The sequence below is a fragment of the Gossypium raimondii genome, chromosome 6 (assembly GCF_025698545.1).
Source record: "Gossypium raimondii isolate GPD5lz chromosome 6, ASM2569854v1, whole genome shotgun sequence".
In the NCBI taxonomy this organism is placed as follows: domain Eukaryota; kingdom Viridiplantae; phylum Streptophyta; class Magnoliopsida; order Malvales; family Malvaceae; genus Gossypium; species Gossypium raimondii.
In genome coordinates, this window is record NC_068570.1 from 56,213,817 (window position 1) to 56,227,005 (window position 13,189).

At 30.0% G+C, this 13,189-nt stretch overlaps 3 protein-coding genes across 3 annotated transcripts; all 3 read left to right on the forward strand.

Annotated features, from left to right (window-relative positions):
• Positions 1 to 6,511: 6,511 nt before the first annotated feature.
• LOC105772207 (uncharacterized) lies at positions 6,512 to 7,083 on the forward strand. The gene has a single exon (XM_012593536.2). It carries the CDS (start codon positions 6,583 to 6,585, stop codon positions 7,081 to 7,083), a length of 501 nt encoding a protein of 166 aa, XP_012448990.1. The 5' UTR covers positions 6,512 to 6,582.
• A 67-nt stretch (positions 7,084 to 7,150) lies between these two features.
• On the forward strand, positions 7,151 to 8,990 carry LOC105772128 (uncharacterized). The gene has a single exon (XM_052632238.1). It carries the CDS (start codon positions 7,151 to 7,153, stop codon positions 8,660 to 8,662), a length of 1,512 nt encoding a protein of 503 aa, XP_052488198.1. The 3' UTR covers positions 8,663 to 8,990.
• A 1,149-nt stretch (positions 8,991 to 10,139) lies between these two features.
• LOC105772129 (uncharacterized) lies at positions 10,140 to 10,720 on the forward strand. The gene is made up of 2 exons (XM_012593453.1): positions 10,140 to 10,148; positions 10,340 to 10,720. The coding sequence occupies exons 1-2, from the start codon at positions 10,140 to 10,142 to the stop codon at positions 10,718 to 10,720; spliced, it is 390 nt and encodes a 129-aa protein (XP_012448907.1).
• Positions 10,721 to 13,189: the final 2,469 nt, after the last annotated feature.

Consider the following 13,189-nt stretch of genomic DNA (forward strand, 5'->3'; position numbering starts at 1 on the left):
TACCCAGGTACATAAACATGCAGCTAGTCTAACAATCAGTGTGCATTGTAATGATTGATTTTTGTTGTAACTATTCAGATGTATTACTTGTAAGTAATTGTAATTGTAATTTCAATTAAAGAAAAAGAACTCTTTATTTTTACGTAACACATACTCGGACATGGTTATGGGATACAATTATCCAAATGTATCAGAAAATATAGAAAAGTGAAATCAATGTCGTTTTTTGGACTTAAACAACTATGAATCCATGGAGAACGGTTAGTATACAGCTTCTAAAGTAGAACAATGTGTGATGGCCTTTTGCTTGCTATCTTTTCATATGTTGTAACTATCATACAATGTGTCGCCATCTTTTCATATAGTACAACAATATAGGTTCAACAATGTGTGATGGGGCCATCTTTGCAAATGTTGTAGCTATAATACTATGTGTTGACCATAATTCTTAACATCAGTTACAGGGCCGAGATCAGGTTCAATAGGTGAAAGTTCATTGATCATTGTCAAGGGTTTGATTTGACTCTGGTATGATCATTGTTCAACAATTGTTGTTTACTGAAACAAGATAGAGATGTTCACTGGTCATTGGTAAGGTGTAACACCCCTAACCCGTATCCGTCGTTGGATTAGGGTTACTAGGAATTACCTAACACAACACAGTCTAACACAGTCATTTATTACAATTCATGTCTACTAATCATATCTCATATACAAAACATACTTCTTTTTCGTGCAAACCAATTTCACAATACAAATCATACTCTGAAATTTAGCCAAGTCATAATCATTCTACTATTCAAATTTTCAAACCAACTAACATACATCTAATCATATTACATTATAACAAAACACATCTACCAACTAAATCAAGTTGAATCTTATAACCAAACATTATCATACATATATACCTCGAAACATACTTCCCAAAAGAGCTTAAGAATAAAACTTTCACACATATATAATAACATGCTGTAAATACCAAAAATAATATTAAAATAATTTTTCGACCTCAGATTTGTAGTTTCAAAATCACTGTTCTAATTTAACTAAAATCGGGCTGTTACATAAAGGTTTCGATTTCCGCACAGTTCGATATTAAAGCTCGACATTTCACGTTCTTGAGTCAAGGTGGGACAGGCTTAATAGGCTAGGAGATCATCATCTATTTGGCTAATAAGTCCATTAAAAATAATAAAATATAAAAATGTAAATCACTAACTCTAATGGGAAATTTAAACTCATTATTAGAAAAAAATTGTACTACCTTGACAATGTGTCAGGGACTGACTCGTATAAACAATAAACAAGTAAATTTGGAGAAGACGAACACAAATATTTTACGTGAAAAACCCTCAAAGAGGGAAAAATTACGGGTAAAGAAGGCTTCAGCTTTTTAGTAATTGAATAAATAAACGATAGTACAATATGAAGAACTCGGGTTGATGATCACTGATGTATAGCACATTCTATTATTGTTCTTATTAATTTAAGAGTTATAGAATAATAATTTTAAGTATGGTTAATATTGGATCAATAAATATGGTTTTGAATGTTTTCCAAAACTTATAAACCATATACATATTTTATTGGAAAACTTGAAATGAATATTTGGATTATTTCAAAACTTAAGTATTTAAAAACAATTAAGGTATTATTATAAACAATGACATTCTTTATTTGTTTTACGTTTGTTTTATAATTTATTTTCGAGTTCATGACTATTTTCTCAAGAATGTCGTATTCAATGTTTAAACCTACGTTCTTTGTTTAAGAGTGCAATGTATCTTATCATTGTACCCTACACTTGTTGATATGATATACTTAAACAACTAATTGTAATTCTATACTAAAACAAATATTAATTTTAAGAAACATATTTAAAATTAAAATATTCAATTTATATTATTTTTTTAACTTACTAAATCCATATATTAATCATATAATCAATAGATGAAATAGTAATATTTAGATTTAATTCATCAATAAACAAATTATGAAATTTCATATTATAAAATTATAAAATGACATATATGTCTTTAAATTATATAATCATCTCTTACTTAATTCTTCATTTCTTACTCTTTAGAATACTAATGGTTATGTATTTAAGTTTTGTAGGCCTCCTTTTTAAGTACCAAAACTAACATTCTTTGTGCTTACAATTAAGCAAAACCACAATACTTTTATTTTTATTTTTATTATTAAAGTGATAACCTTTGGATACTTCAACATGTAACACCCCTTACCCGAGACCGTTGTCGGAGTCAAGCACGAGACGTTACATGACTTAACTTACTAGTTCGGAGCATAAAAATTTGCTTTTAAAATTAATTCACTCAGGTTCATTCAATATGTACCTAAAAAGAGCCCTCGAAACCCTAAAACATGTAACAAAAACGGTTTTGGTCCAAACTGGGAACATTAAAATTTTTTCGAATACTTAAACAAATCAAAATAATTTATTTCACTGTTCACAATAAAACTGTCCACACGTGCGATAGTCACTAATTTAATTATAAATCGAGCTACGAAACTCAAATTTTAGATCCGTAAATTTTCCCTGAAACTAGACTCATATATCTTATTATCATAAAATTTCCAGAATTTTTAGGTTAGCCAAACAGTACAGTTTATTCGTTAAATTCTCCCCTATTTCACTATCTGATGGTTCTGACCCCTATTCACTAAAAATAATTTATCTCATTGTACAGGCTTCATATAGTTCTTCCGCTTGTTTATATTGAAAATAGATTCACTAAAAAGTCTGTACATATGAATTATAACTCATAATTATTTCTGTACAATTTTTAATGATTTTCTAAATTCAGAACAGGGGACTTCAAAAATAATTCTGACCCTGTCTCACTAAAATTCAAATATCTCATAATATAAAATTCATTTGCCTACATCGTTTCTTTCATGTTAAAATAGACTCGATAAGATTTAATTATATATCACATTCACTCTCTAATTCCATTTCTACTATCCTTGGTGATTTTTCAAAATCACATCATATGTTGTTGCCCAAAAACTGTTCCATTGGAAATACTTACTCTGCTATAATTTCTTTGTATTAACTATCATTTAAGCATACATAACACCAAAACATGTTCTTAAATAGCCATTTCAATAGCTAATCATCATTGAGTATTTTCATGCCATTCATTGGCCATATCATAAGGATACATACAAAATGACTAAGTCCCTATACATACTATAATTTTACACGTTTCGAATCATAAAATACCAAAATATTGGTCTATTGATAGTGTGAGACGATCTCCGACGTCCTTACGATTCCCGAATTGGCTTGGCGGTACTATAAAAATAAGGAAAATAAAGGAAGTAAGTATAAAGCTTAGTAAGTTTACAAGCAAATAAATAATAACATTTATCATAAATAATTGTACTCATAAGTTATCATCAAGTATCATGATCTTTACTTTCTTCTTTACTTACTCTCTTACTTGTTTACTTACTTGCTTTATTATATAACTCATGATTATAACTTACTCCTCCCTTGCTGAAATATTTTTCTCAACTGATATTCTTAACCCTTATAACTCACCTGAATCTATTTATTATGCTTTTACTTGAACTTGCATGTAACATAGTCTATTTACTTGCCTGTTGAACCACTTAGAATACTAAGGATACTCGGGTCTCCTGTCTGATAATAACATGCCAAAGCCATGTCCCAAACATGGTTTTACATGGGATGTTTCCTGTACTATCAATGCCATATCTCAGATATGGTCTTACATGAGAGTTCTCATATCAGTGCCTATGCCATGTCCCAGACATGGTCTTACCGGGGGCCTCTCATCTCGGCGCCAATGCCATATCCCAGACATGGTCTTACATGGGACCTCTCATAATCTCAATAATGCCAATTCCATGTCCCAGACATGGTCTTACATGGGATCTCATCCCCTTAATGTCATGACATTTGTATCCGATACATTCCTAATGTTTCAACGAGACTTTTTAACATTGATTCTCTATCATCTCATACTTGTCAACATTAAATAATTTCATGAAATAACTGCATAATTGCTGGAAAATAAAAACAATAATAATTATTATTGAAATATTGCATTTATTTACCGTAAACTTACCTCGATACAAAATACGATCAAATCCAGGAACTTAGTCCTCAACCTTTTTCTTTCCCCGGTCTAACTCTAAATTTTGTTCCTCTTGATTTATAATAGAAAATTTAGTTTATTTAATACTCACATTCATCAAAACATTCATTGACTTGAACTTTGGCAAAATTATAATTTTACCCTTAAACTTTTACATATTTACACTTTTCCCCCAAAGCTCGGAAATTAAACTTCATCCCTTATTCTTATGTTTTATGATATGCTGAACATCTTTCCCCTATAAGGAAACATCAAATTCCCACTCTAACATTTACTTATGAACATTAGGTATTTTTACCGATTATGTCGTTTTACTCATTTTCACTTAAAATCACCTAGCAAAAATTGTTTAACATAATTTCAAACTTCACCATAAAACATCAAAATAAACACATTTCACCTATAGGTATTTTTCCAAATATGAACCCTAACATGAATTAATGGTAAAATAAGCTAAATCGAGCTACGAGGACTCCAAAAACGTAAAAAAAATTAAAAACGGGGCTTGGATGTACTTGCTATGAGCTTGAGAAAGTGAAGAAACCCTAGCTATGGTGTCCTTGAAGTTTCGCCCTTATGGAAGAAGATGAGCACATTTTTCCATCTTTTCCCCTTTTTAATTCTTTTTATTACCAAATGACTAAAATACCCTTCATTAAAACTTTAGTTATTTTTATCTATGCATGCCCATTTTTGCCCATAAAAATCTAATGGTCTAATTACCATTTAAAGACCTCTACTTCAATTATGCACTTCAATTAAATCATTTGTCATCTAAAACTCATATTTACCCACTTTTGCAATTAAACCCTAATATGCAATTCAAACATGCAATCGCTGAAATTTCTTATCGGTATGCTAACACATGCATCCAATCAATCGGTAAATCATAAAAATTAATGACAATAACTTTTTTATCTCGGATTTGTGGTTTCGCAACCACTGTTCCTTTTAGGCCCTATTTCAGAATGTTACATCAACATCTCAAATAAGTCACTTCGGCATATACCTTACTTGCTACAATTACATCAAGTAAAACATATAAGCATAAAAATTCCTTTTGGCATGAATGCATCATTAAGTAAAACAATCAATGTACTTATCTAATTTGTACATAAAAGAAAAGAACAATTTTTCCTTTTAATTTAATTGTCTTTTCGATCATGAAATTCGTGTTTTTTAATTGATATGTTTTCGAATCAACTTCTTTAAGTATATCGACGCTTGATGCATTAAATTTTTTAACTATGATATAAAAGTACAAAAATAATATAAAAACATATTATAAATGAAATAAAATATATAAATTATTAAAATTTCCAAAAAATTAATAATTATTAAAATAACAAAAGTATATGTAAATTACAAAAAAATAAAATTATGAAATTATGAAAATATTTAAAATATAGAAAATTATTTAAATTGTTAATAAAATTTACAAAATATTATAAAAAGCATAAAATTGTTAACAAAATATTTAAAATATTAAGTTTGTATCATAAATAATGACACTTTTTTTTTACTATTTTTCAAGTTTGTTTTATTATTCATGTTCTAGGTTTGTGACTGCCTCTCTCAATAATATTGTCTTGAAGGTTCAAATCTACGTTCTTAGCTTAAGAATGCAATGTGTATTATCAATGCAATGCAATTGTTTTTGGCTTATCGATTTAATTGGTTTCCAATTAAATTCTTGCCGTTAATAAAAAAATCAATTAAATATTTTCTTCTTTAATCATATTAATAGTTAAACTCAATTGATGGACCAATTAGATATATAAGAATATATAGATAACAATTTGGTATGATTGTGGACTGTTGTCCATGTATTCATGGCATAATGAAGACCCATCCAAATAAATTGCCTAATTTGCAAGAAAAGAACAAAATTACAGATTACTAAAGAAAGCAAAGAATTATTCTTGTAGAAATGCTTTACTTTGTTCAGACTTTTTATGACATATAAACTTTACTTTTAATTTAATTACCTTTTCTTTTAAGAAATTTATGTTTTCGGATTAAATTCTTTAAGTATAACATATGGTAAAAATTAAGGCTAAAGGGTCTTTAAAGTTCTGAAGTTTTTCCAAAAAAAAAAACTAATTAAGCCCTTATATATATATTTGCATCCAATTGAGCTATTGAACTTTAAAATATTTAAATTGTTTGAGTATAACATATGCATTGTAATTTTTTAACTATGATGTAAAAATTAAGGCTAAAGAGTCTTTATTAAATATGAATTGAATTCAATGGCTTCAGGTTGATGCTTGAAAGGATCTTAACCATTGTTTTCTTTATTTACTTGCTAGGACTTTCTAGGCAACTATTTTTCAATCATTCCTTTATTCTTTGTTTTATTCATCGTCTGCCTTTCATTCATTGCTATCATCTCCTTCATATTTTTCATTTCTCACAAACACACTAATTAATGGAGATGAAGAACGAGAATGAAAGTGTGAGTGTGAGTAAGAATGAGAGTGTGAGCGAGAATGAGAATGAGAGTCATGACAAGTCGGTGCAACAGATTCAACATCCTTTTCATAAGGAACATCCCTTGGTGTTAGTGGCAGAGCAAAGCAATGAAGGTCTCAAAGCTTACTGCGATGGATGTGGGGAACTGCTTTCAGGTCCATGCTTCACTTGTTTTCATTGCAATTATCACCTTCACAAGCAATGTGCAGAGGCACCCCTTGAAATTCCTAATCACCGTCTCCATCCCAAGCACTCATACGCAGGATTTTTTCTTCGACAAAAGCCATGCCTTTATGATGACCTGGTATATGGTTGTGCATTATGCAAGGAAAAACGTAACATGTTTTTTTATGAATGTAATGATTGTTTTTTTTCATTGACATTAAATGTGCTCAATTATCTTCTTCATTTAAGTTTAGCCAACCATCCAAACATGACATCCACCAACATCCATTAACCTTCATAGAAAGTCCCACGATCATAGATGTACTCAAAAGATTTAACTGCTTCTGTGTCATGAACCAATGATAGATGCTATATATCTTTGTCCTGACTGTCCATTCATCATTCACAAGAAATGCCTTAATGAATTACCCACTGAAATTGATCACCTTACACATCGCTTACACCGTCTTATTCTTAACCGTAGTGATAGTGATTACTTGTGCAACCTATGCCAAAAGCAACATTCTGGACCTTTTTATGGTTGTTCTCTTTGCCATTTCAACATCAATGTCGAATGTGCTTGGCCGAGGTCTACTGTTGAAGATAAAACTCATCATCAGCATCCATTCACCATACTTAGGAGACAAGATTCATTCATTTGTGATGCATGTGGCACTGAAGGAAATTATATTTCATATATATGTTCAACATGTAGCCTCATGGTCCATAAGGATTGCACTTCACTCCCACTCATCATCAAATTTTCTCGACATGATCACTGCATTTTTCACAAATATTTTCTTAAAGGTCTTACAAGGCAAGATTGCAAGATTTGTTTCAAAGAAGTGAGACTAGATTGTGGGAGTTACTCTTGTGGGAAGCTAGGTTGCAATTACGTTGTCCATGTGAATTGTGTTTTAGAGGAGGAATGGTTGTACGAGGTAATGGAGGAAGAAAAGCAATGTGAGGAGCTTGAAAAAAAATCTATGCAGTCTTCAATCATTCGTGTTATTGAGGTGAATGAAGCTGGGGAAGCTATAAAGATTCAACATTTGAGTCATCAACATTGCTTGGTGTTAGCAAACAAGATAGAGGAGGACATTGATAGAAAATGTGATGGGTGTATGCTACCTATCTCAAATATTTTCTATTATTGTTTAGAATGTCCCTTTTTTCTTCATAAAACCTGTGCTGAATTGCCAAGAATCAAGCAACATTGGTTTCATCAAAGCAATTCCACCCTCTATTTCGACTGCTTCAAGAAATGTGACTTTTGCAATCAACGTTGTAGTGGTTTCTTTTACAAAATTGGAGAAGGTTGGGACATGTGCTTAAGGTGTGCCAAAGTTTCTGATATCATTGAATGTAAAGGACACCAACACTTTCTCTTTTTTGATTTCAAATACAAGGAGAAATGTAATGGTTGTGGCGAGACGAATCGGTATGGTGCATTCAGATGTGGAAAGTGCAGATTTGCTTTGGATTTTGGATGCTTAACATTACCACATTCAGCTCTTCACAAAATTGATGAACACAAGCTAAAGCTTACTTATCATGATGATAAGGAGCAAAGTTATTGTGATATTTGTGAGAAATATAGAGATCCAAGCCTTTGGCATTATTCTTGTTCAATCTGTGATACTTCTGCTCATATCAAATGTGTTCTTGGACACTTTCCATTTCTCAAAGATGGGGTCACATTTATTTATTATCACAAGCATCATCATGATCTTAAATTTTTTAGGAAGGTCAAGGGCTACCCTGAATGCTCTTATTGTGGTAAGCTTTGCCAAGAAGAAATTCTTAAGTGTGAAAAGTCTACATGCAACTATATTATCCACAACAAATACAAATGTCGTTGGCGTTACTAAGCGTAAAGCTTTGTGGTAAGTACTCTAAATGATTAAAAAATTATTTTTCAATCACCAATGTTGTTGATTGCTATTATTTCATGATTTTGTTTTCATTATCAACATCAGTTCTAATTGTGTTTATGGTTGTAGATGTGATTTATTCAAATGAAAAGCACCAAAGGATTTATTTGATCAAAGGAGTTCACAAAGAATTTGGCATTTCATTCTTCTTTGATGAAAGGATGCTCGAATTCTAAGTGTGATTTGGTTTCATTGTTACTTTGTTGAAGATCGATTTGGGTTTGTATGATTTGATTTCAATATTACTTTGAGATTCATCTATGATTTGTTTGGGTTTGTAAGATTTAAATTATTTCTTATTTAAATTATCTTAATTAATTTAATTATTCTCACCAGTATTGATTTATGAGTTTTAGAAGCCACCAATTTCTGGAATGGACTTCCTACTTTTCAGCTTGGGTTGTGGAACCCATAATTTAAACACACACAATAATCCATAATTCTAAAAAAAAAAAATAAAGACATTTTTTATTGAAATTAGAGAATATATTTTCTTTCTCAATTTTAAGCTGAAAATGGCTCAAAAGTGTACATAAAAGAGATGAGAAGAATCTTGTTTCACTTGGTAATTTAAATGAATATAAATACCAAACTTTATTAATTTATCATTTCTTAAGCCTGGGTTTAAAAAGAATAAAAATAAAGTGGTATTTCGGAAAATAAAAAATAGTACCAGGGTTTAAGCCCGGTGTGAATTTCTCGCCCTTTAAATTTTTGGTTAAATTCTGTTATTAGTCCTTGTACTTTGTAAAAATAATGACTTTAGTATCTATACTTTAATTTCATCAATTTTAATCCTTGACTTTTGAATTGTGAAATTGCGTAAACTACCTAGTAGTTATCCAACAATTAGTATTTTTTGGTCATATAACTTGAAAAAGCTACAACATAGTCACCTAATTATTTCTTTTTTATCACGTAATTATGAAAAGTTACAAAATGATCATCAATCTATTCAAATTTGGTTAATTTTTGTCTTTGATATTTTGACTCGTGGCAGCTTTTAAAATTAACATAATAGTAATTTAATCGTAAATATTTATACATTGGGTCAATTTAGTCTTCATTTTAAAAAAAAATAACCTTCAAAGATTTACTTATTGTGTAATTTAGCCTTCTTCTTCTTTCGTTTTTTTACAGTTTTTCTTTTCTTTATTACCCTTTAACCTAAAAAATAAATTTATCAACTAAATTTGATTGGAAAATACAAAAATAGAAACACCCAAAAGTGAAAGATAATAGTTTTCGCTTTTCTCAATTTTTAAAATTAATCTTCAATATAAAAAAAACAACTATAGAAAAAGGATAAAATTACACAATGAGTAAACGTCGAGCATTAAATTCTTCGAAACAAGACTAAATTAACTTAATTTATAAATATTGAGAGTTAAAGTTGTTATGTCAATTTTAAAAGATGCCACAGGTAACTTGTTGGTGATAAAAAAGTAATTTACTAATAGTTGAGTAATTATTTTATAAATTTTTATAATTAAGTGACAAAAAAAAATCTACTAATAATTGGATGACTACTTTGGGCGAAAACTATTATATTGAAGATCTACTCTCGCTGAAATGAGGTTATAGTTTAAGATTTAATCTAATTTTCTTTCGCAGAATGAGCTTGAATATGGAGGAGATGAGCCACCGATGTCCCCTAGGCTGCCGCTGCAACACCCACATTCCCAGGCTCCAACGCAGTCGAACAATTTAGGTGCCCCTGTTCTGTCCAATCCATTGTCATCTGTAAATGTTGGGCAGGGAGTTCGGCCTGGTGATAACCAAGTTAAGAACTCTGTTTTCTCGAATGCCCTCTCAAGCCCAGTTTGCCGGAGCCTTCAGCCCTACCACTTGGCGCAGGGCAGCTACAATTCAAACATCATTTTATCTTCAGTAAACGGACATCGGAATAACGAGAGCAACTATTGTCACCAACAAAATAGGGAAGCCAATTCCCCCAGCTCTAATGACTGTATGGACATGCATGCCGATGATTAGATTTGTTTGGTCTTTAAGCATTTGTCTTTCTTGTGGTAAAATTTTAATGCGTTGTTAGAATTCATTATAGTGCAAAATTCATTGATGGTGGTGGTAAGTTGTCATCCAATATTTGGAAAAACATAGCATGAGGTAGATGCTTGACGTTTAAATTTCTTTTCTATGAAAATACGCAGAAAGAGATGTTTGTTTCATTGCAAAGAGCAAACCTGGTTGGAAATTTAAGATGGCTAGCAAAGCTTTTAAACTGGACGTTAAATATAAATTTAACAACAAAATGCAAAGCCCAAATCAGAAGTCAAAACAAATCAATAAATTAGTTGGGCCGGGGGTGGGATAAAATAATTATTTTTATTTTTCAAAAATGAATTTTGGAAGTCTTTTTGAAATATGAGTTTTAATTTTTATTTATTTATTAAGTTACATAATTTGTATCCCTGGTAATTAAGTTAATTTTAGTGTATTTTTTTCAATTTAGCAATTAGATCTAAATTTGGATTCCGTCAAGATTCGTTGATGTAACCAATGTTCTTGGAACATGAGTGGATTGTTCAGTCGAATCGATTGGATCAAGAACTGATCAATATATTGGTCCAAACAAAGAGGTTGAACAAATTGAATGGGAAACTACTCGAAACTAGTAAAAAAAAAAAGGGGACAGAAATAGTAGTTGATTAGATTGAACTGGTTTAAGATTTTTTTTATTTCCAATGTAGAGTTGTAATGTTTTGGGATAAGTTTATCATTTAATAAAAAACATGAATGTGGTAGAGAGTTGACTACATTTCGTGATCCATAGTCTATCATTTTAGAGAATACTCGTGACAAGATGGTTAATCACTGTTGTGACGTTTATGATGGATATCTTAATTTCTTTAAATAATTTTAACAAAATATGAAAATTTCTATTTTTTATAAAATAATTAGTTTTTAAATATGCTAGGTATCCGATTCATGGACATGTCTAGTTAGCATATAAAAATATTGTTAGGACAATATGTAGTTTTTAAAAGACAGATCGTTTTTGAAAAAAGGTGATCAGTTTTTTTTTAGAGTGGATAATTATTTTATAAATATACCTCATATAACAAACATAAATAATATGAGTTTACTGTTATTTATTTTATGAAATACCAAATTTATAGCACTAAAATATATAAAATTGCTTGAAAACCTAATATAAAATTTATAGTACTATGTGTATTCTGTTTTGTTTTGTTTTAAATAGGTTGGAAATAAAGTTTTAATTTTAAATTACATCATCCAATAAGAATTCGACAAAAGGAAATAAGGGTTTTTCTTCTTGTCACGTGGGATTTTGGATAGAAAATCTTATTGCTATTATGTATTGTCTTTAATTGCTCGAAATTACTAGGAATTATGTTGTTTTAATTTTTTAGAGAGATTAATTTTCTCATATTTGAAATTGAGAACAACTGAAAAAGGTATTTTATCAAATATTAAACACCTTTTTTAGAAATACGTACCAATAAAATAATATCATTAAATTAAAAAATAAAATATTGTTATACATTTAGCTATATCTAATATTTTCTCTAATTTAATTTAACTTTAATTAAATTACTTAAAATAATTATTTTTAAATTATAAACCAACATCTTTTATTCTTTTACAATTTTAATCAATTTTTTCCATAAGTTAATATTTTTATTTTGTGCAATCAATTTTTTTTAAAAAATAGTAATTTTTGTATAATTTTTCCCATGTCATCGACACGTAATTTTGGCAATTATTTTACTTTGAACCTTGAACTCGAACCTTGAATCTTAAACTTTCAACCTTAAACCTCAGACTCTAAAATTTAGGGTTTGGAGTTTATGTTCCAGGATTCAAGATTACAAGTTACGAGTTCGAAGATCAGGGTTTAAGGGTTTGAGATTACGTGTTTGAGTTTAAGGGTTGGGATTCTAAGTCTTAGATTTAAGGTTCAAGATTCTAGATTTAGGTTTTAGAGTAAAAAAATTACCAAAATTATGTGTAACGACATGGAAAAAAATTATTAAAATGTTATTAAATAACTGGAAAGGAACCATAAATAATATAACGGGGATGGTGCATAAAATAATTTCTCTAAGGATGGTATTTAAAATTTGATGATGTGATCATACCATTTTTGGGCAAGAACTGAACTAGAAAGCTTTCGCGACATCCTAAAAGTCAACGTTTTAGTCCCTCTCAACTAACTAACGAGATGCTTTTGCAACATGTAATTAATGAAAATTGGAATATAATCAGTAGTTGATGAATAGAAATCCCCTGCCCCCAAATTGTTTCTTAATTTTATTACATTCTTAACCCATTTGTTTGATATTAGGAGTCCAACGAGGATTGAGCACGCCCAACAAAGAACACAACTCAGATATCTCTTCCTTGATCATGAACATGAAAGGATGATCCGCTACAAAGCTTGGATTTGGATACACCGCTGCGTCATTGTTCGATTATAAT

Coding starts and splice junctions, on each gene's coding strand:
- LOC105772207 (XM_012593536.2), top strand. CDS start 6,583: ATGGAGATGAAGAACGAGAATGAAAGTGTGAGTGTGAGTAAGAATGAG.
- LOC105772128 (XM_052632238.1), top strand. CDS start 7,151: ATGATAGATGCTATATATCTTTGTCCTGACTGTCCATTCATCATTCAC.